The sequence below is a fragment of the Podarcis raffonei genome, chromosome 6 (assembly GCF_027172205.1).
Source record: "Podarcis raffonei isolate rPodRaf1 chromosome 6, rPodRaf1.pri, whole genome shotgun sequence".
NCBI lineage: Eukaryota > Metazoa > Chordata > Lepidosauria > Squamata > Lacertidae > Podarcis > Podarcis raffonei.
Window position 1 is genome coordinate 22,085,380 of NC_070607.1, and position 26,633 is coordinate 22,112,012.

A 26,633-nucleotide genomic window follows, 5' to 3' on the forward strand; every position below is an offset into this window, starting at 1 on the left:
AAGAAGAGCTGATAAGTATGTCTGTGGTTCTCAAACTTCCCAGCCCCCTGCAGAGCATTGAAAATCGCTGAAAGTCTTGGTGGACCACTTAATGATTTTTCTGCCTATTTCAGCAATAGCAATGAGCTGTGCTAAATGCTGTGTGATCTTTAATTATATTTCTAATGCTTCTTCTACATTTTATGTGTTTTGTATCTCATATCTTAATTTTATTTCAGTTTTAATTCCGTAGAATACAGTAGAAACTACAATAATAAATAGACAATGCAAGATAAGAAATAAAAGAGGCAATCAAAATACAATTAAAAAACGGTATGGTCATTTAATGCACCCACTGTACTCATACTCTCCATGAAATAGAGACGGCCCCTTCAACATTTCTTCTATGAAAATAGGGACATCCTACCATACCCTCCAACATTTCTCTGATGAAAATAGGGACATTCTAAGGAAAAGCAGGACATTCCAGGATCAAATCAGAAAGCAGGACAGCTTTTGTAAATCCGGGACTGTCCCTGGAAAATGGGGAGACTTGGAGGCTCTGTTCTTCATAGACACACCATGGACCACCTGAATGCAGCTCACAGATCACTGGTGGTCCATGGATCTCTGTTTGGGAACCCCTGATACAGATGATAAATTCAGGAATTATGTCCTGGAGAGCAAGGATACTGAGAGAAAGGTCTCTTGGTATACTAGACAGATCCCACGGAGCAGATGACTTGCTCCAACAACTTTCGGATTCCAAACTCTGCTTCCTTCCCAAGGAGTGGAGAGACTTAAAGGGACAGCCCTCTGTCCCAGAAACAAGTACTTGCTTGCCTCTGCTAGTTCCAACTGGGTTTATTGCCTGTGTGGGCAAGGGGTAGCAGGAGAGCCCTGGTCAAGAGAGCTCTGGCCTCTGAAGAGGTTGCAGAAGGGTCACATTCTCTTCTGGAGGCCACATGCAGAACCTCCAGGTGTCCCTATTTTCCAGGGAGAGTCCCAATTTACAGAAGCCATCCCGATTTCTGATTTGATCCCAGAATGTCCCACTTAAAGGTAAAGGGACCCCTCACCATTCGGTCCAGTCATGGCCGACTCTGGGGTTGCGGCACTCATCTCGCTTTATTGGCCGAGGGAGCTGGCATACAGCTTCCGGGTCATGTGGCCAGCATGACTAAGCCGCTTCTGGTGAACCAGAGCAGCGCATGGAAACACCGTTTACCTTCCCGCCAGAGCGGTACCTATTTATCTACTTGCACTTTGACATGCTTTCAAACTGCTAGGTTGGCAGGAGCAGGGACCTAGCAATGGGAGCTCATCCCACTTAGGACGTGCCTATTTTTATTGGAGAAATGTTGGAGAGTGTGGAGTTATGTGGGCCCCGAGGCAAGGAGATAAGTAACTATACAACCTTGTATAGGGAAGTTGTGTAATGTTTAATGTTTTATGATGTTTTTATATATGATGGAAGCCGTCCAGAGTGGATGTCAGTCAGATGGGTGGGGTATAAATAATAAAACTGTCGTCATTGAATAGGACATCCCTGTTTACATTGGAGAAATACTGGAGAGTATGCACATGCCAGGGCTGGGCAAGGCCAGTGACAAAAGTGGGTGGAGCGGTTTATGTCAATTTTTACCTCAGTAAAAAGGTAAAGGTAAAGGTACCCCTGCCCGTACGGGCCAGTCTTGACAGACTCTAGGGTTGTGCACCCATCTCGCTTAAGAGGCTGGGGGCCAGCGCTGTCCAAAGACACTTCCGGGTCAAGTGGCCAGCGTGACAAAGCTGCATCTGGCGAGCCAGCGCAGCACACGGAAACGCCATTTACCTTCCCGCCAGTAAGCGGTCCCTATTTATCTACTTGCACCTGGGGGTGCTTTCGAACTGCCAGGTTGGCAGGCGCTGGGACCGAGCAACGGGAGCGCACCCCGTCGCGGGAATTTGAACCGCCGACCTTTCGATCGGCAAGCCCTAGGCGCTGAGGCTTTTACCCACAGCGCCACCCGCGTCCCTACAATCACACATCCTTCATTCAAGGCAAACAAAAGCAGAGCTCAAGAGCACAGTCCAGCTGGGGGAGACGACACTCAAGGAGGGTATGAAATGAGGCCAGGGTAGCCAGGGGGTAGAAGGTGTGGCTTGAGGACAGCTTCTTGCACCAAATACAGGAGCCCTGGGCCTGAGGTTCTCCACCTCTTTTCTAGGGGATCACAACTGAAGTCTGTAGCTCATGGGGGTTCAGTTCCAGTGCCCTCACAGCTTTTCTCATTGGTCTATCTGACCTGGCCACCCTGGCCCTCTATGTCAATGTCCAGACCACTGCTCATTCTTTGGCTCAAGATGGTGTAGTGGTTAGAGTGTCAGATTGGTACCCGAGAGACCAAGTTTTAAAGGCGCACTCAAAGCACAAAGCTCACCAGGTGGCCGTAGGCAAATCATCATCTCTCAGCCCAACTTACTTCACAGGGCTGTTTTGAGGACAAATACTGCCTTGAGCTCCCTGTTGGAAAGGAAGAATACAATGAATGAATGAAGGTTAAGTATAAGAAAAACGAAAGGGAAAGGCTTTATCACTACCATGGAACAGGACCATTTGCTGGAATGTAATTATTCCAGAATTGCTGAAGATTTTAAAACGGTCAGAGAATTCATTGGTAGAGAACTAGTTGTGCCAACACCTGTCCCCAATTATTATTATTTTAAAAAGGGCATAGTCTATGAAGAATTAAAGAAAATGCTCAGACAAACATTTCCCAAAAGACCAGAGGCCTTCTTACTGGGCATGATGTCAATAAACATCTCAAGAGAAAGCAAAAGAGTATTTTTTTATGCAACAACTGCGGCTAGAGTGTTAACTGCCAAATACTGGAAAGGGGATTTGACTCCAACTAAGGAAGAATGGCAAAAGGAAGTGTGTGAGTATGTCGAACTAGCCAAAATGACAGAAGCAATAAGAAATCACTCAAGCTTAAGGATTAAAAAAGAATGGGTTTGTTTAAAAAACTATTTGTGTAAACAGGGTTCCCCAGTCAAAACTTGGATGTGCCTAGAGTAAATTTCACAAAATTACAAAATTTGTAGAGGAGTTATTATATATAAAGAGAAGGTTGATAGGATTTTGACATAGTACAAAAGAAAATGAAATAAAGAGAGAAGAAGAAGCTGTTAAGAGGTAGAGGAAAGTCAAAAATTATTATTTAGAGTATGCATATATATATATATATATATATATATATATATATATATATATATATATAGAATAAAGTATAAGATGTATGTTAATGTAAAGGAAAAGTTGATGTGTATCTGGAATTTTAAATTGCAATAAAAAAAGAGAGAATTTGTTGTGCCACCAACTAGGCAAATCACAGAAGGTGCTGCAAATATGGTCAGAGCTATTGCCAATCCACACTCAAAGGCCGATTCCTTTAATATAATCAGCTTTACAGTTCCTTGAAATAAAACAGCGTCAAAAATTAAGGTGGTCTTGCAACACCTGCTTTTGAAAAGTCGATCAATGGAACCATGAGCAAAAGCAAGGTTGGCTGTTGATATGCACCAGGGGAAAACAAGCTTTCATATTTGCACAGGTGCAAAGATTTGGGTGGCGAAGCAAAAACAAAAGCTCCCTGCAGCATGTGAACCATGAGAACTGCTTTCTAAGGTGCTTGAGGTCACCAGGAGTCGCCCAGAGCTAGATTTCTCTTCATGAAATTGTAACCTGTAACTGTTGCACAAATAAGCCCAAACAATATAATAAGAGTCAGTATGACCCTATCTCCAAACGTTAATCCCAATGGTTCATTTATCACGCTTAGTTGGGGAAGTTACTACTGTTTCCTACAGGGTGTAGATCGCCAACTTTGCCTTGGGCAAAGCAATGAAGATTTCAAATGGTGAATGATTATCAAGACTCCTTAGTCATTCTGCTTGGACTCAGGGATTGATTCCCTTCTCTTTGTAGACACTCCTCCAGTAAACAGTTCTATGCAGGAATGGACTGCATTATTTCACGACACATGGGACCTGCAGCAAAGTGTTGCAACACGAAGCACTGCTGGCCAGAGTTCCAGTGGTTCCATTCCACTTTCACCCACCCCAAAGTCCATCACCATTCAAGGAAGACTGGGCTCATTTAGTGTCGGTTGACTTGTGTTTTTTAAATAAAAAAATCTGCAAATCTTTGGGTTTCATTTATGCATACATAAATATCTAAATATAAAGAAAAAGAAGTCTTCTTAGTGCACACAAAATCCACATGAGATCAAAAGAAAAACAGCAAAGATCTGAAGAGCATAAAATTGGCAGGGGTAGCTTGTTTGGGGGACAAACAATGGCAGTGATGGAGAAAGGTGTCCTCCTCATACTTCGTTTGTGAGTTTCCCAGAGGCATGTGGCTGGGTGATGCCAAGAACAAGATGGCACACTAAGATGGCACACTGCTCTCATCCAGCAGGACTTACCTTCTTTGAAGGACGAATGAGAAAGGAATTCTAAAATTAATCAGAAAAGAAAGAAATAAGCTGAGCCACAAGTGACTTTTATTCATCTAGAGATAATTTATGAGGTTTTGCATTCTACTTTAATTTAGCTTCATAAAGCTTAGTAGAACTAAGACCGAAAAACAAACAAAAAGAGATTCAGTGTGGATTACAGCTTGGCTTCGACATGAATTGCAATGAATGGATTTTCAGTTTGGCTGTTAAGTTGAAAATGAGCAGTGCCATTAGCAGCAACGTGGATTTCCGTTCCAGTGCAGAGGTTGCCTTCCTTTCGTCCCGAAATAACATCACAATAAGTGCCAGGGGGGAGACCGGTTGGTAATGTTACCGATAAGGCCCTGTACAAAAGAAAACAAAAATAATATATATATTTTTTTATGCCATGTTACATACTCGGTTTATATGCTTCTGGTCACATTGTCATTCTGGATCATCTGCTTCCCTGGGTGCACAAGCAGACATGCAAAAGACAAGCAGCAAAATTAATCTGCTATACAACTTTGGCAAATGACTTGCTACGCGTAATTTCTGAACGCCTTCATCTCTACATAAAAACATTACCTGTCGTCATTATTAAACACAACGAACCCTTTGCCATCACGTCCAAATGCCACCTGGTTGTTGTCGTCATCCCACCACCTCGTAATAGGTTGGCCGTACACTACATTTCGGAATGTCACCATGTTCCTAGAAATGAGACATGTGTATCACTTCCTTATGCAAACGGCACAAGTCATTGGAATCCTAAACATCTGGAGAAACAGGCTTTCTCCATCTCAAGAAGGCTCCCACAGGAACAGATGACACATCTGGCGGCTTCCATTACCTTATTTGATTCCAACGATGTTCGCAGACCCAGCCATTACCACAGGTGCCATTTGTGTTAATCGTAACAGGTTTAATTGATCCATCACTGTTGCTCGGTGGTCCAACCCAGTCATTTAGGTCCTAGTTATGGAAGATGACATTTAAAGTGATTAGACAAGACAACAAGAAATGGCACTATAACATGCCGAATAAAATTTGCTGGCCGTGAGTCTCAGCATGCTGGTTGATGTACCTTAAACCAGACCAGGCCTGTCATAAGTCATGGCAGCATGATAGACTAGATTATTCCCCAAATGAGTAGTCATGGCCTCCATTTGGAACAGGGGTAGCTAACCTGTGTCCCTCCAGCTCTCAGCCCCAACCAGCGTGGGCAATAGTCAGGTATGATGGGAGTTGTAGTTGGGCCATGTGACTTATGGCAGACCTGGCCGGATTTCAGGTACAATTGCAAGGCTTCAAAATTTACTTGATTATACTGGTGAACCTGATAGCAAGAAAAGGTTCTGAGACTGGACTACACTGATGTGCTAGTCTGTCAGGGTTGGTTCAGATGCAGGTCAGCACTCAAGATACAAAGACAGGCAGAAAAGTTTGCTCTTTATTCAAGAAAACAGCATACCAGGCAGCAATGCCTACAAACAGGAAACTGTTGCCAGAACTGAAGGTATTTGCCTTCTACTTCCCACTGTCTCCTCCCTAGCTGGATGTCTCCCCAGCAGCCTTAAACTATGTCAGGGACCTTGGAGACAAGGAGGAGAGGATCTTACTACAGTAGGAAAGGCAAGCTGTGCTTATTCAGCCTCTGGCCCCTCCTTCTCTGCTTCATGTCTTGAGTCTGCACTGCTTTCTGCATCTGGCTCTTCTCTCTCACTCAAACCTGTTGCTTCTTCAGCCTCCCACCATTCTGCCCCCCTCTTTCATCCTCTGACCTGTTCTCAGTGTCCCACCACCACTCCCCAGGCTCTGAGCCTTCCTTCTCTCAGGCTTCCCTTAAGGTTCCCCAGCTGTTGCCTCCCACCACTCCTCTTCGTCCAGCCAGTCCCTGACATAGCCCATCCTTACACAATAGGTTTGATGGCCTGATACTTGTGAGGCACAGCTTCAGGCTAAATTTATTGTGGAAGCCTGCCTAAGTCTATTTTGTGTGCATGGGAGGGAGGAGGGCTTTGCAGTCAGTGATCTCAGTCAAAAACATGAGTCCTGCTTAAATCTCACCAAAACTAATCAAGACAAAAGACTGCTATCCTATGACGGTTACCTGAAATTAAGTCCCACTGAATCCAGTAAATCTTACTTCTGGGTGTAGACATGCACAGGATAACACTGCTAAGTTGGTAACAGCCAACTTAAAGCATAGATTTCAACGGTTGCTCTGGCTTTGGGGTCAAAAAAACCTGTTTTCCAAGTGTCAATACTATCCCTTAAGACAGAACGCCTTTGATATGGAATTAACAAATAGCTGTTGTGATAACAGATAGCTGTTGTGAACTGGAATAAAGTTACCTTTCCATGCTGGATAACTCTTGGCCACCTGTAACTTGACATTATTCGTGTAAATCCGTAGGGGTGAGCAAGCATAAACGCAACTGCCATCTTATAGAGTCTGAAAAATGGATAAGAGGCACCTAGTTGCCAAAAGTGTATCAAAGTACAGAAAATAAGCAGGCCCAAGAATTTCATATTCTCTTCCAAAGCAACTCCCCACTCCCGATAGTACAGTTCTCAGGTGTCTTATATTCATGCTGTGTATACTGCCAAGGAAACCTGAATTTTGCACCACGCTAATAATTCATTAGAAGTAATTTATGTACAAGTGGAGAAGCAGCCAACATGCTGCCCTCTAGACATTGCTGGAGACCAATTCCCATCAGCTGCAGTCAGCATGGCCAATAGCCAAGGATGTTAGTTGCTAGCACCATCCAGAGGACATTCTGAGTCCTGCCACTTTCTCCAAATATGTGCATTTTTAAAACACTGAGTCAGACCAGCAAAAACCTCTTCAATAGGAAGATCATTCAAGTCAGGGATTAGATACAGCACAGTAATGTTCCAATTTATAGACAAATAATTACTTTGGATAAATGTAATGATATTTGGAATGACTTTATATAGAATATATGAGGTTACTGATAAAGAAATTAGTATTTGGATAATAAGACTATACACATTTTTATATATTAATGTATGGGAAGACATTTTTATATATTAATGTATGTCCAATAATCCACATTAGCCTAGGCTTCATCAGTAGAACAGGCTCATATGTAATGTTATAGGATAGTGGATCTTATAGCATAGTAGTGGCGAAACAAGGCTAATATACCGGAATCCTTGTCTTAGACTCTGTGAAAGGATTCTGTGGAACTCTAACAACGCTTCATGTGGATTATTGGACTCTACGAATAGTCAGGTGGAACAGATACTTATACTTGTATGGACCTTATGCATGAAGTGACTAGCGAATGAACTGATGTGGTGTAGTGGTTAAGAGCGGTAGACAGCTTCTCCGCTCCTCCACATGCAGCTGCTGGGTGACCTTGGGCCAGTCACACTTCTTTGAAGTCTCTCAGCCCCACTCACCTCACAGAGTGTTTGTTGTGGGGGAGGAAGGGAAAGGAGAATGTTAGCCGCTTTGAGACTCCTTAGGGTAGTGATAAAGCGGGATATCAAATCCAAACTCTTCTACTGGGTCTTCTGCTTTTTTTGTTGAACTTTATTGAAATCTACAATTTGATACAATGAATAGTATACCTTATTTATTCAAAAGTACAGCCGGTTACGTCTTGTGTGTTTATTGAGTATGTTTCACGTAACCATAGGTTTGTTGTTATTGTTGTTCTACCACTGGGTACCCAGCAGACCAATAGGATTCCTTCTGTTTTGAACTGCTTTTGATGTGGGAGTGAGGGTTGCTTTATAAACCAGTTACAACTCTGTACATCCCTCCCTCCTATTATTGATGAGCTCTTGAACACATATTTCTTGCCTTCAGTGGCACAGATGGGGAAACGGTCCATTTCAACATGCCTGGATATTCAGACCTCAGGAAGTAAACCTTGTTGCTCAATAACCCCCAAAGGACGCGCCTTACCTTGGGTTCCAGAAAGTAAGAATGGAGGCTCCACCAGCACCGTGCCCCCTCTGGTTGTCGTGGTTATCTACAAAGACAATGGCTTTGTCAGAAGGCATCAAACTCCAGTTTTCTCCCCAGCGCCTAAATTGTGAAGAAATAATCAAAACTTTATTCACAATTCACTTCGGTGCAAACTATTGTTTATTTACCAGGTATATTTTTTTAGCCCACTGCTCATTACACGATCTCTGAGGGGGTGACAGCCAAACTGAAACAAAAACAATCCCAGACAGCTTAAGAGCAGGTAAAAGCACAGCTTTAGAAGTTTGGTGAAGATGATGATGACGAATTTTATTTATATACTGGCTTTTATCAAAAGATAAAACAAATTTTACAGAGCATAATAATAATAACATAATAAAAAGCATGATGATAGATGGCATAATAAAAAATCATCATAATAACAGTCTGATAATCCCCACCTTTAACAGGCTATAGATTATTTAATGGCCTTGGAAAAGAGGAATGGTTTGCTTGGCACCTAAAGACTTCTCTGGGGAGAGCATTCCACAGTTGAGGAACCATCACAGAAAAGGCCCATTCTTATGTTCAGGGACAGTTTTTAGAAATAATTTTATTATTTCTTGTTGGTGTCCTTTCTCAATTTGATCCTTTTACATGGTTTTGTACGTTTTGCTGTATTCTATACATTGCAACTTGCTGTTATTTTACTGATTACAGTGGTACCTTGGGTTACTTACGCTTCAGGATACATATGCTTCAGGTTACAAACTCCGCTAACCCAGAAATAGTACATTAGGTTAAGAACTTTGCTTCAGGATGGGAACAGAAATCATGCTCCAGCGGTGCGGAAGCGGGAGGCCCCATTAGCTAAAGTGGTGCTTCAGGTTAAGAACAGTTTCAGGTTAAGAACGGACCTCTGGAACGAATTAAGTTCTTAACCCGAAGTACTACTGTATGGATTAGTAATTCTTCACTGTAATAAATGTAAACTGTTAAATTATTATTTGCTGATGTTTAATTTTACTGTTTACTATTGGATTCTAATGGATTGTTGAATATTGCTTTATTTGAAATAAATTGTTTGTTTTAAAGTTATTGTGACTTTTTATATAGGATCTGATTGCTACTATTAATGTTTGATGTTTTATTATTATTATTGTGTGTGTTGGAAGCCTCCCAGAGCGGCTGGGGAAACCAAGCCAGATGGCGTGCTATAAATAAATTATCGTCGCCATCATCATCATCACCCTCTGGACCTCTCAGGGAGGGGGAACATCGAGAAGGGACTCAGGTGACAAGCACAGGGTCTGGGTTGGTTCATATGGAGAGAAGTGGTTCTTAAGTTATTGAGGTCCTGAACTGCATAAGAATTTATAGGTCAACACCAGCACTTTGAATTGGACCTGGAAACTAACTGGCAGCCAGTAAAGCCAGGTCAGGATTGGGGTTATAAAAGCACCCAGAATCTGTCATAAAACAGGTAATAAAATACTCAGAATTACAGTGGCAGCTAATGCTCCATAACCTCTTGGGCAAATGGACCAAAATGCCAAAAGTGTTGGATCCATTTGGGTTTCCAGGGGGAAGAAATTCCAGTCAGGGAACCACTACACATTTTTGCATTTTTATTTTTTAAAAAAGGAGGGGGGGAGGAATAATCCTGTCCTTCCAATTATAGGCTGAAAAGCACACCTGTGGAGTTTCATATACAAACCCCACTCCTGTTGTAGGCCATGATTGTATTATTGCGCTAGCAATGGGGGGACGACATCTGCAGTGTTTGGCTTCCATCTGCATACAGGGGGCCCCCCTCTGCACCCCACCCTCAGTGCGTGGGCACCTGGGTATGGATTGAGTCTAAAGCAAATTACTTTAAATTTGCCATCTTTTCTCCGTTCCATTTGCGGAGGACTGTCCCGAGTTCTGCGCCATATTTAAATTCAGTCACCCGGCCGTTTCTGAAGTATTCAGAGCTGTGGACCGCTTCACCGCCCAAGTCAATTACCTGGAAAAAGCCGGGGGAAGACACAGAGAAAAAGGATACACGATATTGATTTCAATTTGCTGCAGAAACCAACATCACTGAGAGAAGGTAGGCTACTGCAGGAATAGTTGGCGAGCTGAACTAAGACGTAAATATCTTGTGGTACGTACTGTGTTACATCTAGTGGTATCAATTTCGACTTAAATCCAATATGACCAGAGAAATGGTTTCGGCTATTATGGCCGTTACCTTATGGAGCTGGTTTCCTCTGGGCTCTAGCATCTTACACTTTTGAAACGAGGCACTAGCGTGAACAATGGAAATATATCAGGACGTGAAGCAGCTGACCTGAAGCACTTTTAAGTCCCACCAATCGCCATGCACTAAAATTAACGGTTCTTACAAAGGGCTCCACATGGAACAGCAAACTCCTTCCCAACTCAATATTTGCACTAGCAGCAGTTGTGCCCAGGTGTATCAGTTCTTCCATTCTTTTAAGCAATGTCTAAGGGTTGACTTGGGACGCGGGTGGCGCTGTGGGTTAAACCACAGAGCCTAGGACTTGCTGACCAGAAGGTCGGCGGTTCGAAGTCCCACAACGGGGTGAGTTCCCATTGCTCGGTCCCTGCTCCTGCCAACCTAGCAGTTCAAAAGCACGTCAAAGTGCAAGTAGATAAATAGGTACTGCTCCGGCAGGAAGGTAAACGGTGTTTCTGTGTGCTGCTCCGGTTCGCCATAAGCGGCTTAGTTATGCTGGCCACATGACCCGGAAGCTGTACACCAGCTCCCTCGGACAGTAAAGCAAGATGAGCGCCGCAACCCCAGAGTCAGTCACAACCTGACCTAATGGTCAGGGGTCCCTTTACCTTTACCTTTAAGGGTTGACTTGGAGAAAATAATTGCCTTGTTGGGTAAGACCAAAGCTCCATGAGGTCTAGCATTCTGTTCCAAACGGCAGATGCCCATGTATCTGGCATTCGGAGCATATAAGTTAGACTTCCAGCAAAATGTTGCATTGTGGAGTGCTTCCTGTCCACCTGTCTGAACCTGGTTGGATGAGGAGGATAGCTGGGAGCCGCCAGCCCAAGAGCCCCCCAGGGACAGAAAGCATGTTGTCAGGGACTGTGCTGAGGAGGGCTGCACTGAGGAGGAATGGTGGGAGCCACCCCCTCCCCCTGCCTCTTCCCAGGAGCAGGAGGACAGTATAGATTTGGAACAGGGGTTTGCAGAGGGGCCTAGTTCAGAAGGCAGAAGCTGGGAAATACTGGATGAGGAACAGCTAGAAGAAGAAACACGGGGCGAGAGAGGGTTAACAGATTCACAGTCTTTGGACAGTATTCCTCTGCTTACCCCAAGGTCAAGAAGAGCTCAGAAAGTGGCAGAACAGAAAGCACAGAGGGTACAAGCTCAAATTACAAGGCGTAGGAGTGACGTAGATTAATAGGAATGGAAGGGGGTGTAATCCTTAATTGGGAACACAGCCATTTCTAGGAGATGTGTTCTTTGTTCTCGTGCTGTGATTATTAAAGTTTCGAACAGGTAAGGCGTTCCTTTCTTTGATCTTCTTATCTACTGCCACAGGGGGAGGAAGCCAATTCCCCGAAGCCTGACACATAAGTAAGTACGGCATGCAGAACAGTTTGAACACTGGAAAGTGCTAGACAAAACGCTTAGAATCCCTGTTACTTACCTCCTGATAGACAAAAGGCCGTGAACCTTTGGCAAACCACCGTGTGTTGAGGTCATGTGCTTTGCTTAAAATAGCAGCGATGTCCTCAGGCCACATGTGCTTGGAAGCATCGATTCGGAACCCTGCTACACCAATATCAATCAGGTGGTTGAGGTAGTCGGCCATTTTTGAACGCACGTCATCCCTCCTTTGCGTGAGGTCGACGAGACCAGACAGGCGACAGTTGCGAACCTGTGCGTGTGGGGAAAACCGCCATTGGTTCAGCGGCCAAAGCATAAACACAAATTAACCAAGGTATTTGTGACAGCTGCCCAACACCCATCCTGAACAAAAGCTCTTAGGATCTACTGACCCCACCAATTTATTCATCTCCACCCCATCATCCTGCCCATCCAGCGCTGAGGGCCTTCTGGTGGTTCCCTCTCTGTGAGAAGTGAGGTTACAGGGAACCAGGCAGAGGGCCTTCTCGGTAGTGGCGCCCGCCCTGTGGAACGCCCTCCCAGCAGATGTCAAGGCATTAAGCAACTATTTTACTTTTAAAAGACAACTAAAGGCGGCCCTGTTTAGGGAAGTTTCTAATGTCTGACATGGTATTATTTTTAATATTCAGTTGGAAGCCACCCAGAGTGGCTGGGGAAACTCAGCCAGATGGGCGGGGTATAATAAATAAATAAATAAATAAATAAATAAATAAATAAATAAATAAATAAATAAATAAAATAATTAGCCATTTAAAGAACAAAAAATACATTTGGAACACAATTTCAAACCTAAGACCCAATAAGATCCCGTGAAGGAAATAAATGGTATTGGTAGGAGCTTAGCTATATGGTAAGAGGGGAAGCTGGAGTCTTCCAGGTTTCACTGGGCTCCAACTCCCATGATGCCTTAACCAATGGCCACATTGCTGAGGCTGATGGGAGATGAAGTCGAACAGCATCTTAAGAGAGCCAGGGATATCAGGTATCAATAGTGTAAAGCTTACCTGAACAGGATCACTGTAATTCTCAATATCCCCACTGGGTGTTTTGCATATCTCGTCATTGAAATCAAAGCTAGAGTATGGGACGGCTGGGAAATCCCGGATCCCTGCATTGAAATAACTGCCACAAGTCCCCCGGTTCCCAGAGCCAGCCCCAGAGCCACACATATGGTTGATTACAACATCCACATAGATATACACCTGCGGAAGATACAAGCAGCAAAGTTGCATGGTGGTTAGCAAGCCACTTATTTTCAGTGATCTGTTTTAGCTTCTTCTAGCATCTCTCTATTTCCGTTCAGGTTTCTAGTCCTTAGCGTTCAAGATGTAGCCTTCCCAATCTTCCAGCTTGGGAAGACTTCCCATCATTTTTGTCTCAGAATTTTGCAGTCTTACCATTTTAATCGAGTGTTGGTTTACTATGCTCTTCAACGTTCTTTGGGTTGAAAAGCAGGATTGTCCAAAAATAAATAGCCACTGAAAGCCACTTACTCCGACATTGTTGCACCTGGCCACCATGTCTCTGAATTCATTTTCATTTCCAGAACGCGAACATAACTTGTAACTGATTGGTTGATATCTTTCCCACCACGGCCTCCAGGGACTCAGAACGACAAGGTTTTCATTTGGAGGAGAAACCTATATAATTCAAAATGTAGTGAGCGAGTAGGAGATAAAAAGGTAATTGAACTCTTCCTATCAATCTGATGTTTGAAGGTAGATAGGCCCCTTTTAAATCATAGTTTGAACTAAAGAATGTGACGGATGTGACAGTAAATACAGCAGTGCAAACATTAGCAATTATGTTAAAGATGGTTAGTTTTGGTAGATGTGTGTGTGTGTGTGTGTGTGTGTGTGTGTGTGTGTGTGTATGGGGTTTGTAATGCCCCCTCCAAGATACCGTATTTTTTGCTCTATAAGACTCACTTTTTCCCTCCTAAAAAGTAAGGGGAAATGTGTGTGCGTCTTATGGAGCGAATGCAGGCTGCGCAGCTATCACAGAAGCCAGAACAGCAAGAGGGATCACTGCTTTCACTGCGCAGCGATCCCTCTTGCTGTTCTGGCTTCTGACACTCAGAATATTTTTTTCCCCTTGTTTTCCTCCTCCAAAAACTAGGTGTGTCTTGTGGTCTGGTGCGTCTTATAGAGTGAAAAATGCGGTAATTTCTGTGGGGTCACAGACCCTGCATCCATTACTCATACACTTTTATTACCTTCAAGTATTCTTAACTGATGCATAACAATAGCTATCTCCATATGGAGATGCTTTTCTCCATATGGGTTCATTTCAAACGCCAACACCTTGGCTATGTAGCATTTTATGTAATCCAGAAGTGGCCCACGGGAAAGCTCACTGGAATAACGTTACCATCTTTTCTTCACATCTGAAGCTGGGAGGCCAGGCCTCAACTTCCACTATCTGGGCACCATGGACCACAATGTCCCCTCTCTAGTGTCTGACTGCCACATTTCAGATAGATGGGGAGCATGAAAAATGGCTTCCCAAGCGAAAGGGGAAAAAAATGTATCAAATGATATGAGAAGAAAGTGGGATTTTGCAAAATAATAAGCATCCCACAATCCAACTGCGCATACTCAGATATTAGTATTGGATGCAGGGATTCGTGAGGTATGTTCCGGTTTGGCCTTAGGACAGGCATAGGCAAACTTGGCCCTCCAGATGTTTTGGGACTACAACTCCCTGACCACTGGTCCTGTTAGCTAGGGATGATGGGAGCTGTAGTCCCAAAACATCTGGAGGGCCGAGTTTGCCTATGCCTGTCTTGAGAGTTATATTGTGGTTTGTCCTCAGGCTTTACTTTCAAAAGCTAATTTCTAGCTCTTGTGATTGCAAAGGCAGTTTTAAAGGCATGCAGCTGGTGCTTGCAATATCTTAGAAGTCGTGATGGGAGATGATTTACTGAGTGGGATTTCCAGTTCTTAGGGCGCAGAGTTTCAGTAGCCTGCTTAGCTCTTTTATCATTTATTCCGCAGAACCAGAATAAATGATTAAAAGGATATATATGTGTGTGTGTGTTATTCATTCATTCCATTTTACAGCAGCAGCTCTCCAAGAAGTTTGCAGTGCTAGAAGGTTCTCCAACCTCCACAGCAATTTTATCCTCAGAACAACCCTGCGAAGTAGGACAGGGATCTGACTGGTCAGCCCGGGTGAACTTGATGCCTGATTCCCACCCACTAGCTCTCAAATACGTGGCAAATGTCTCGATTTGTATAACATATCCTGGTCCAGCCTTTGTGAGACACATTTTGTTACTATCTCAGTACAGAGCATTCACAAACCCTGCAACTAAAGTTCATTGACTAGGACTTCTTTTTCTAAACTCTATTAATATTTAACCTAGTGCAAATCCTCAATAAATGGTATTCTGGTAAACTGAGGGCAAGTTCACACAATCACCTGCTGGGAATTGTTGCTTTATAGCGGACAGAGCAGGCAAATACACTCCTCCCCATTAGGCATATTAAGGTACCGTGCAAGTCAGTCACCCCATCACTAGGTCCATAGGTGGGGAAGAGTGATTTGTGTGATTCTTCCCCTCTTTAAGGGGGGAGAAAAATATTACATTAAATCCAACTGTGGAGGTAGAAGATCGCCTTCCTAGGCATGAATTTGTCAAACTAGACACTACATGTTATGGGAAGAAAGACGTTCTTTTGTCTGACCTGAACCTTCAAACATGGCCCCAGATTCTAGTATTTCTGACATTCATTGGATGACTGCAAATTCTATTATTACAATAGAAGAGAAAACCTTCTCCCTATTCGCTTTCTCCAGATCAGGCATCATTCTATCCAGCTCTGTCACATCCTCCTTTGTTCTAAGCAAAGAAGCTCCAGCTCAGTAGCCATGTGAGACGCCTTTACCAGCTCCACAATATCCTTTGTGAGGTGAGGCCCAGACAAACATGGGTTTATCAGTGGACCATCCATCTCATACATGCATGGTGAGAAAACTATGAGTGTATTAACTGGGTGCTATGAACTGGATGGTTTGAAGCTCAACATCAAAAAAACAAAGATCATGGCCACTGGTCCATCACCTCCTCGCAAATTGAAGGGGAAGAAATGGAGGCAGTGAGAGATTTTACTTTCTTGAGCTCCATGATCACTGCAGATGGTGACAGCAGCCATGAAATTAAAAGACGCCTGCTTCTTGGGAGAAAAGCAATGACAAACCTAGACAGCATCTTAAAAAGCAGAGACATCACCTTGCCAACAAAGGTCCATATAGTTAAAGCTATGGTTTTCCCAGTAGCAATGTATGGAAGTGAGAGCTGGACCATAAAGAAGGCTGATCGCCAAAGAATTGATGCTTTTGAATTATGGTGCTGGAGGAGACTCTTGAGAGTCCCATGGACTGCAAGAAGATCAAACCTATCCATTCTGAAGGAAATCAGCCCTGAGTGCTCACTGGAAGGACAGATCCTGAAGCTGAGGCTCCAATACTTTGGCCATCTCATGAGAAGAGATGACTCCCTGGAGAAGACCCTGATGTTGGGAAAGATTGAGGGCACAAGGAGAAGGGGACGACAGAGGACGAGATGGTTGGACAGTGTTCTCGAAGCTGCCAGCATGAATTTGACCAAACTGCAGGAAGCAGTGGAAGACAGGAGTGCCTGGCATGCTCTGGTCCATGGGGTCACGAAGAGTCGGACACGACTAAACGATTAAAAAACAACAACAACATGAACTGGATGGTAGAAACTCATCCAGAATCTACCAGATAGTTATTTTGCCTTCAGCAAACAAGAGTACTAACCTGGACACCCGCAAATCCATTTGGGGATAAGTAACGTTCACATTCAAGAGCAATGTCAATCCAGCGCCACTCAAAGAGGTGGACAATAGATGTCCTTACGGGCTTCGGATTGGTCTTGTATTGGGTCCAGCAAAGTCCAAAGGCCGCCAGGAGAAGAAGAAACAGGTTCTTCATGTTGTCCTTGACACTCGGCGACATCCTTCTCAACAGCCTTCTGCACTTCTGAAGGGAGAGCAAAGCACACTTTAACAATTGCACCCCAACACTCCACCTTGTCTGCAGCATGTAGTTTTAAAGCACAGACAACTGTGGGGAATCTGTGCCACAGGCTGCTACCAATAATATAAATGTCAGTGGGGTGAAAGAGACAGTGCTTGTTGGTTTGATGTGCTCAACATGTTGGACAAGTTCAGAAATCTATAGTGAGTCTCTGCATTCAGTCCCAATCACAGACCTTCCAAGTGTCCCTATTTTCCAGGGACAGTTCTGGATTTACAGAAGCCGTCCCGATTTCTGATTTGATCCCAGAATGTCCTGCTATTGTCACTATTTTCATCGGAGAAATGTTGGTGGGTATGGAGTTATGCGACCCCTGAGCTAAGGAGATAAATAACTATGCAACCTTTAAAAGACATCTGAAGGCAGCCCTGTATAGGGAAGTTTTTTAACGTTTAATGTTTTATTATGTTTCTATATATGCTGGGGCTACCCACTCATAGGTGGGGTATAAATAATAAAAGTAATATTACTATGTTTAGTAATGTCACTAGACAGGATGTCACTGTTTTCAGTGGAGAAATGCTGGAGGGTATGCAATCACACACAGAGACGGTGATAAACACAGATTTCATCAGGATTAGGGTCATGCGTGTGACCATACCAAATTGAAGCATGGAGAGTGTGCATTCACCTCAGCATTCATGAACTTACGAGTCTACAATAAGGGAAATTCTGTCAAACACAGAAGGGCAAAAACCCATGTGCAATACCCACCCTAGCTCATGTTTCTTCAGAATAATAATTCTAGAAATCCTGAATTTTGTCTCAGGCCAGGGCATGAGATGAGAGTGAGTTTCACCTGGCTTAAATTTGCTGTTGCAAAGATCCTCATTTTAAATTCTGTATTTTACCTATCAGTTTTGAATATGTTATTATCTCACACTGAGCCCCGAGAGAGAGAATGGTTTTGCATGTTGCTGCAGGCACTGCTTTTTCGGCACAGGAATGTGACTCATTTAAAAACATTAAATCATAATAAATATAAATCCATCGCACTGCTCAGGCATTGTATCAAACTGGAAAGGGCACAACGCTGCTATATTGCGGTGGTGTGCATTCATTCCTCCCTGATTCCTGATCCAATAATCTGACCTATGTTCTAAGCATTCACTTTTGCCAAAGTTCCCCAGGTGATATTGAAGAGCACAGCTTCATTTCCCCTAACTGAGCTTGCTTAATCAAAGAAAAGAACTTGTCAAACAAATTCCAGTTAAAGCTTTGCCCAACCCCAGCTGCCAGACCCAACGAGAGCTCTTTGCAAAGCTCTCAGCACGTTAGCAACACTTCAAACTGGATTTAACATTCTAAATTTTAAACCATTTTTAAAAAAAAAAACAAAAACAAAAAACCCCGAGCTGTTAGAAAGCCCAGATGTAACACCGTGCAAGTTGGCGTTAGAATACCTTAGTTACTCTGGCAACAAAACAAATTGGAGAATTGATGGATGTGACTGCTGAAGGCTGAGATTACAAACTACGATGATGAGGAACATCTTTTCTTTCCACTTTTGGAGTTCATTTAGGATCCCGGATCTATTTAGCAGAAATGTTCATTAAAAGATAATTCTGCTTTTTTCTTGGATTTTTCCATCAAAAGTCAAACTGTAGAGCCATGACATGGGTGGGTGCCTCAATCTTCCCCTCCTTGATTTTCAAAGCCTGCTGGTTTATACAACAGCAGTGACAAAAGTGGCCCCATCACCACCTCACTGCAGGTAGTGGCTATCTATGCCAGCTAACCATAAGGGAGGGAAGGGACCAAATTATGAGCTCAGCTTGCATTAGTGACTCAGAGCTCTAAGCACTACACACACCCGCTCTATCTGTGGCACAGTTCTGTAGCAGACAAGCCTTTCACTGAGGTATTTTCTTTGGGGGGCGGGCGGGGAGAACACCTAAGCCTATAAAAACAAACTGATTGCCTTGTATGATCAGGCAAAGGTCCAGATTCTGTTTGTATCAGAAGTCCCCACTATGCTTCATACTAAGCAAGCCCCTTGGCTAATTCCCACATATATAATAGTACAGTGGTACCTTGGGTTACATACGCTTCAGGTTACACACACTTCACGTTACAGACTCCGCTAACCCAGAAATAGTACCTTGGCTTAAAAACTTTGCTTCTGGATGAAAACAGAAATCGTGCTCTAGCGGCGCGGCAGCAGCAGGAGGCCCCATTAGTTAAAGTGGTGCTTCAGGTTAAGAACAGTTTCAGGTTAAGAACGGACCTCCGGAACTAATTAAGTTCTTAACCCAAGATACCACTGTATAAGCAAAGCCATCTCCCTAAACAGGGTCGGTCTGGAATTTGAATCTATAGTATGTTTGGTGTTCTATCATGTTTTTATATGTGCTGGAAGCTGCCCAGAGTGGCTGGGGCAACCCAACCAGTTGGGTGGGATATAAATAAAATTGTTGTTGTTGTTGTTGTTGTTGTTGTTCTTGTCGTCGTCTCTTCCAAAACAAGAGTCATGCCCTCTAGTGGTCCCCAGTTAGCTAAGTATTGCAGACCCCTTGTTTTTCAAAAGCCAAGCTATGGGCCCCCTACTTTAGAAAGAAGGAAAAAAAGTTACATTTCCATGGTAGCTTTTGTTATGTGAATGGTGCCACAGACCCACTGGGCAGGTTACTACTAACTGGGAAGGCGACTAGTCCAGCTGAAGGGCTACAGGCTCACCAACCTCTGCTATGTACCCAAAGACTGAAAAGGTCTTTTGTTATATTCATCACTCTGCCCTGTACCAACAGATCAGGCTGTAACCTTTCCCTTCCCTTTGTCTTACAATAATATACATGCTTAAAACAGCCTTAAAAACACAATTCTCTTAATGTAAGCAGTGGGAAGAAGTCGGTCCCATTTCATGCTCTATTCCATGTGCCTGGGTAGCTCAGCTGGTTACAGTGTGGTGCTGATAATGCCGAGGTTGCAGGTTTGATGCCCATACAGGACAGTTTCATAGTTCTGCATTGCAGGGGGGCTGACTAGATCAGGGGTCAGCAAACTTTTTCAGCCGGTGGCCGGTCCACTGTCTCTCAGACCTTGTGGGGGGCTGGATTATACTTTGGGGGGAGGGTAATGAATGAATTCCTATGCCCCACAAATAACCCAGAGATGCATTTTAAATAAAAGCACACATTCTGCTCATGTAAAAACACCAGGCAGGCCCCATAAATAACCCAGAGATGCATTTTAAATAAAAGGACACATTCTACTCATGTAAAAATATGTTGATTCCCAGACCGTCAGTGGGCAGATTTAGAAGGCAATTGGGCCGGATCCGGCCCCCGGGCCTTAGTTTGCCTACCCATGGACTAGATGATTCTTTGGGTCACTTCCAACTCTACGATTCTATTACTCTTATGTTGCTCAAGAAACCTTTAAAATGACCCCACCCTACCGCATATCACCTCTGTAGATTGGAAGCATACAAATTGGTTGAAATACCTCGGGGAAAAGTGTGCGCGGTCTTTTCACCAAATGCAGCCAAGTCACCCCTTGCAACGCAGGCCGAGGTTGCTTGCACTCCAGCATTCATAGTAAGCTGCCAGGAAGCAGATTTTGCAACAGTGACTTTTAGGCAGCAAGGGCATGAAGATTCACACCCCCCCACACACACACCCCGCAACTCTGAAACGTAGGGGGTTGGACTAGATGCCTCGCGTGGTCCCTTCCAACTTTACAATTCTATTATTCTATGTCCTAGGCTATGGAAATATTATTCCCACTCACATAAACTGCAAGGAAACTGAGGCGCTCCTCCATTCATCCTCATCCTCAGATGGATAATTATTGTTATTATTTTATTATTTTTTATTAATAGGAAGAGAGAAGGTGGCCAATTTCTGACTGGCCAAGTGGTTGGAAGAAGCAGTGGCGTAGCGTGGGGGGTGCAGGGGGGGCCGGCCGCACCGGGCGCAACATCTGGGGGCTCTCTGCCCCTACCTGGCTCACTCACTCTCCATGGGTTAGGGGGTGCAAATTACTTGCCTTGCCCCAGGTGCTGACAACCCACGCTACGCCACTGGGAAGAAGGGACCTCACCAAAGTTAAGGCCTTCTGGGACATTATTTACAATGAATTAAAAAAGATACTAAAATATAATTTCAGTATTTTTAAATACGGAGGCCTGGCTGGAAGAAACATGGACCTTATTGGGACAGAGCTCCCTCGAGATTCGGAGTTTAATATAAAGGACTATCAAAAAAACCGGCAGAGAGGAATTGAGAGAGAATTGAGAGCCTCGGACGTGAGGTCGCCAGGCTGACTGCAGATGGACTGATGGACTTGTTGTTGGGGTTCGAAACCGGGAAAGGGGGTGGTGGGGCTTTGGGAATCCAAAGAGTGTATAACTATATTCTGTTTTAATTAATTTGGTTTTGCCACTAACATAAAAATGGGGATTTCGGGGAAGGGAATTGGGGCCGACCTTAGAAAAAGACTTTTAAGAATAAGTATTGACGTATAAAGATTGAGGTTTATAAGTTAAAATTGGTTAATTAAATTGATGGGGTGAACCTAGAAAAAGATTTTGAAGAATAAGTATTGATGTATAAAGATTGAGGTTTATAAGTTAAAATTGGTTAACTAAAATGAATTAGAGAAAATAAGGTAAAGTTTGGGGACAAGAACTTGCTGAGCTAAAAATTGGAACTGGAATACAAGAAGGGGAGGTGTGGGGAAGTCAAGGAAATTGGTCATTGACAGTAAGAAATGTAAATTGTATGTGTGTTTAATTGTTTTTTTTTCTTTATGTTTTGTTTTTATTTTTTTGAAAATTTCAATAAATATCTTTTAAAAAATAAAATAAAATAAAATATAATTTCAGTAAAAAACCAGAGGCATTCTTACTGGGGCTAATTAGTGAAGAAATTCATAAAAAAGATGTAAATTTGTAAAAAGTTGACGGGGAAAATCAGGAATTGACCCGATGAAAGATTTCCAAAGGACTGGAGCAAATTTATTTATTATTTGAAAGAAAACTGTACTTACTTGAAAACGTTTGTAGCTTTAACATGAAATGTTTAGTAATGTGAAATTAAGATGCTAATTTACAAATGAGAGAGTGATTTTTTAAAAATGCTGATATAAGGTAAAGAAGTGATTATGGAAATGCGGTAGATATGTTAATGTTATAGGGAAGTCAGAAAGAGGGAGGGAAGGAGGTCAATGCTCCCTCTGAGCAAATAATGTAAGTTGTGAATATGAAATGAAATATGGAAAACTCAATAAAAATTATTATTTAAAAAAAAAGGAAGAAGGGCTGCCTCACCTACAGTCAGGGGCTGCATAAGCTTTTGCTCTTCAATGGCAACCTGAGACTGATGGGCAGAATCTCTCAGAACCACATGGATCGAGTGGCAGGCGGGCTCTGATGACCCTGAATCCATGCCTGAGCCAATCAGAGGGACTGAAAGGAAGAGCCTGAAGTTCTGAACACCAAGATTCCAATCCAGCAGAATGCAAGGAGAGCCTTTCAAAATACATTTTTTTTAAAGCATTGAACACCCACCAATCAGCTGTTTGGCAGGGAAGATTACAGAATCCAGTTCTCTGTTCCAAACAACTAATCAGTGGGACACCAGTTTTCCAGAACTGGAAATGCATGCACAGGAACGGTTACTGCATGTGGTGTCTCCCATTCAGCCACAGATGCACACCCAGAAATCTCTCTCTGTGCATGTATGTCCCTTAGTCGGAAGGGGAGAGAAAATGATAATTCTTACACTGCACTTTATTTTTGCAGAGCAATCTCCTTGCTGTTGCTTCGGCTACAAAGGAGAAAGAACGGACTTCTGTGTGCCAATGTGCTCTTTTGGAACCTGCTTCGTTGCGCAGTGTGCCAGTCGACAATGTGCAGGTCTGCCAGACGCAGTTGCCACCAGCTGTCGCCGCATTTTGCAGCCACAGCTAGAAGCACAACTGCTTGGAACGAGCAAAACAGACGCTGCCCCATTTCAATACAGAAATCGAGTTTGGGAACGGCGGCAGACCCAGCTGAACAGAGACAAAACAGCCACCCATGAACTGTTTAATGAGCTCAGCTCTCACTAAATGTGAGCCAGCATAGTGGAGGAATTAATTTACTGTAAGATTAGGATGCTTTGCCTGCTTTCCCATGGGAAAAATAGAACCTGTTTGCTGAATTATGCGGAATGAGGATATTATTATTTAAGAGAGTACATTTCAGGCTATTTGTACATCAGAAGTGACTTTTGGAGACAGCCTTGCAAATAAACCCAGGAAACTTACTGGCCTTCACAAATGATATTAGCTTGTCTATCCACTCATGGACTCTCCTTGCTTGGAGGTTTCCAAGCAGAGTTTGGATGACCATCTGTCAGGGATGCTTTAGTTCAGATTACTGTACCTGCTTAAAGGTAAAGGTAAAGGTACCCCTGCCCGTACGGGCCAGTCTTGACAGACTCTAGGGTTGTGCGCCCATCTCACTCTATAGGCCGGGGGCCAGTGCTGTCCGCAGACACTTCCGGGTCACGTGGCCAGCGTGACAAGCTGCATCTGGCGAGCCAGCGCAGCACACGGAACGCCGTTTACCTTCCCGCTGGTAAGCGGTCCCTATTTATCTACTTGCACCCGGGGGTGCTTTCAAACTGCTAGGTTGGCAGGCGCTGGGACCGAGCAACGGGAGCGCACCCCGCCGCGGGGATTCGAACCGCCAACCTTTCGATTGGCAAGTCCTAGGCGCTGAGGCTTTAACCCACAGCGCCACCTGCGTACCTGCTTAGTCCCACTTAAAGTGAAGGGTGCTAGAGACATTAACACAGGGCCATCAATTGTGGCCGAAACTATGTTAGGCAAGCCAACAGCCTTCATCCCCAAATGGCTGTGGAAAATGCTGATAGGTCGCTAATCCCACCTTGCTACAATGGGCACTCATTATGCAAAGTTAGGGCTGCTTCAGGGTCCAAATATATAGGAATTACATGCACAGTTAGTTCCCAGGCCGTCTGGTACTTGGCAGAATTTGCAATGGAGTGCTAGTATTTCTAACTGATACACACACACACACACTCAGTGGTACCTCAGGTTACATACGCTTCAGGTTACATATGCTTCAGGTTACACACTCTGCTAACCCAGAAATAGTGCTTCAGGTTAAGAACTTTGCTTCAGGATAAGAACAGAAATCGGGCTCCGGCGGCATGGCAGCAGCGGGAGTCCCCATTAGCTAAAGTGGTGCTTCAGGTTAAGAACAGTTTCAGGTTAAGAACGGACCTCTGGAACGAATTAAGTACTTAACCTGAGGTACCACTGTATATAATAAAAGTGTCACCATTAGACAAACAGGAAGATGTCTCTGTCTCTATACCAAATGCATCCATCCTGGAGGGGAGGGTATAAGACTTGGGGGGAGGTGGAAATAACATTACTGCAATGCAAATGCCCTTCCAGAGCTGCCAGTAGCCATAGAAAGTGCGCAGGACATACACAGGATTTTCTTCCAGATCAGGGATGGTGAACTGGTGCTCTCCAAATAGGACTCCAAGTCCCTTCAGCCCCTGCCAACATGGGAAATGCTAAGAAACCATGGGAGTAGCAGGCCAGCAAAATCTGGGAGATTCAAAACTTCTAAATTGCACATGGTTTGGCTTTTATTTTTGTGTTTTCTGGGAAGTAAGGAAGAAGCAGCTAGTATATCTGGGTCTGGTTATACTTCCTTGGAATAAGCACAGAAATATGGAGAGATCTGCCTGACACATCACTATCATCATCAAGCCTTACTGGGCCAGCGCTTCATGAAAAAATCTGGGACTCGCCCTGCTAAACCCCTTGCAAATCTGGTTGCAATCCTGGCGCATGCCTAGTTAGAAATAGGCTCTACAAAATCCATGAAAGCTGCATTATGGTTCGAACAGAATCACAGAACTGTAGTTTGGAGGAAACCGCCAGGGGCATCTAGTCCAACCCCATGCAATGCAGAAATTAACGAATGCAGCCATTCTCAGAGGACTTGAGTGAATCCTATTCGCACTAAATTTCAGGGGCCCATGAACAATCGCACTAAAACTCTCGTTTTGTTTGTAATCCGGATTTTTATGAGCACAGAACCTAAAAGTAGGACTGCCAAGAACGGGATTTTTTAAAAATTCTTGCAACAATCTCAATTGCTGCGTCACTTTTCGACTGCTGCAACCTCTCCTGAGAAGGAAAGGGTTTAATTTGGCGTTTTCCTGCAGGCACCCTCCCTCCCCGGATTAGCAGAGAAGAATCCCATTGAATGCGTTGCAGGTCGCATACCTACGCGCTCGGTGGCTTAATACAAGGCTCGGCTCCCCTCGCGGCTCCCCTAAGGGCTCCCACCTTTGCAATGCACGGCTCGGAGTAGAGGGGACGGCAGCCAATCATTGGAAAGGGAGCAAACGACGTCCCGCCTCTGCAACCGGCTTGTGTGGCTCAGGTTGTCTTTCACTCAAGTCTTGGGCAAAATTCTCATGCCTGGTTGCATAAACACCTGCATGCTGCCCTCTAGCGTTCATGCTTTAAATTTTCACCGCAAGGTGCTCTTTTCTGCATGGTATCGGAATCATAGGATTGTATACAGTGGTACCTCAGGTTACAGACGCTTCAGGTTACAGACTCCACTAACCCAGAAATAGTACCTCGGGTTAAGAACTTTGCTTCAGGATGAGAACAGAAATCGCGCGGCAGCAGCGGGAGGCCCCATTAGCTAAAGTGGTGCTTCAGGTTAAGAACAAGAATGGACCTCCAGAACGAATTAAGTTCTTAACCTGAGGTACCAGCGTAGTTATAATAATAATATATTATTTATACCCCGCCCATCTGGCTGGGCTTCCCCAGTCACTCTGGGAGGCTCCTAACAAAATATTTAAAACATGATAAAACATCAAACATTAAAAACTTCCCTAAAAAGGGTTGCCTTCAGAGGTCTTCTAAAAGTCAGATAGTTATTTCCTTTGGAATTATATGAGTTGGAAAGGACCACAAGGGTCAGCTAATCCACCCCTCTGCAACATGGAGCTCAAACCCACAACCCTCAGGTTAAGAGTCTCCTGCTCTACCAACTAAGATATTTGCGAGCTACTTTTTAAAGACAGGAGCGACAACATAGCAAGTGGCATTGTTTTTTGTTTTGTTTTAGTAGCACGTTTCAGCTTTTTGTTGAATAATAATAAAAAAGGGTCTTGGCGAGTTTGTAATGAAAATCCAGGAGTGGTTTTTGAATTTAGGTGCATGTATCAGCCCATGGTTGGGAAATGACTATCAAGACATAAATGCAGCCTTCAGCTCTAGTAAGAACATTCGTCATCCTCCTCTGTTATTGCTCGTTACTTTTCGGTGCCCAAGGAACAGGGCCGCTGTCAAACCTAATGACATGGAAGACATTTAGAGAGATCCTGTGCTTAATATAGGAAAGTTAGAGGATTTTGGCTTGGCCTCCAATTTTGATGTAATGCGACCTTCCTTCATCCCACTGAAGCAATCTTTGGAATGGAACATTGGCATCCCTCTGCCTCGGGAGACA

General features: G+C 43.8%; 2 protein-coding genes across 7 annotated transcripts in view; both read right to left on the bottom strand.

Annotated features, from left to right (window-relative positions):
* The window catches only part of RNPC3 (RNA binding region (RNP1, RRM) containing 3), a 150,241-nt gene that overhangs the window by 104,362 nt on the left and 19,246 nt on the right, over positions 1 to 26,633 (bottom strand). The gene's annotated exons all lie outside the window — the stretch shown is intronic.
* LOC128415414 (pancreatic alpha-amylase-like) lies at positions 4,505 to 25,542 on the bottom strand. 5 transcript variants are annotated; one of them, XM_053391582.1, is made up of 12 exons: positions 25,388 to 25,532; positions 20,576 to 20,672; positions 16,853 to 17,074; positions 13,561 to 13,707; positions 13,072 to 13,269; positions 12,087 to 12,317; positions 10,284 to 10,417; positions 8,407 to 8,529; positions 6,819 to 6,918; positions 5,314 to 5,435; positions 5,049 to 5,174; positions 4,505 to 4,825 (listed from the first exon to the last, which is right to left on the bottom strand). In XM_053391582.1, exons 2-12 carry the CDS (start codon positions 20,660 to 20,662, stop codon positions 4,636 to 4,638), a joined length of 1,680 nt encoding a protein of 559 aa, XP_053247557.1. In that variant the 5' UTR covers positions 20,663 to 20,672; positions 25,388 to 25,532; the 3' UTR covers positions 4,505 to 4,635. The 5 variants fall into 5 exon arrangements, with proteins under 5 accessions (XP_053247557.1, XP_053247560.1, XP_053247561.1 ...); XM_053391585.1 differs by lacking the exon at positions 5,049 to 5,174 and having other exon boundaries at positions 25,388 to 25,542; XM_053391586.1 differs by lacking the exon at positions 13,072 to 13,269 and having other exon boundaries at positions 25,388 to 25,537.

Excerpts from the sequence above, each read along its gene's own strand:
- LOC128415414 (XM_053391582.1), bottom strand. The coding sequence starts at position 20,662 with ATGCTGGAGTGCAAGCAACCTCGGCCTGCGTTGCAAGGGGTGACTTGG. Across the intron at positions 13,270-13,560 it reads CCAGGTGCAACAATGTCGGA|GTGTATATCTATGTGGATGT; the intron begins GTAAGTGGCTTT and ends TATCTTCCGCAG. Across the intron at positions 4,826-5,048 it reads GTGTTTAATAATGACGACAG|GGCCTTATCGGTAACATTAC; the intron begins GTAATGTTTTTA and ends TCTTTTGTACAG.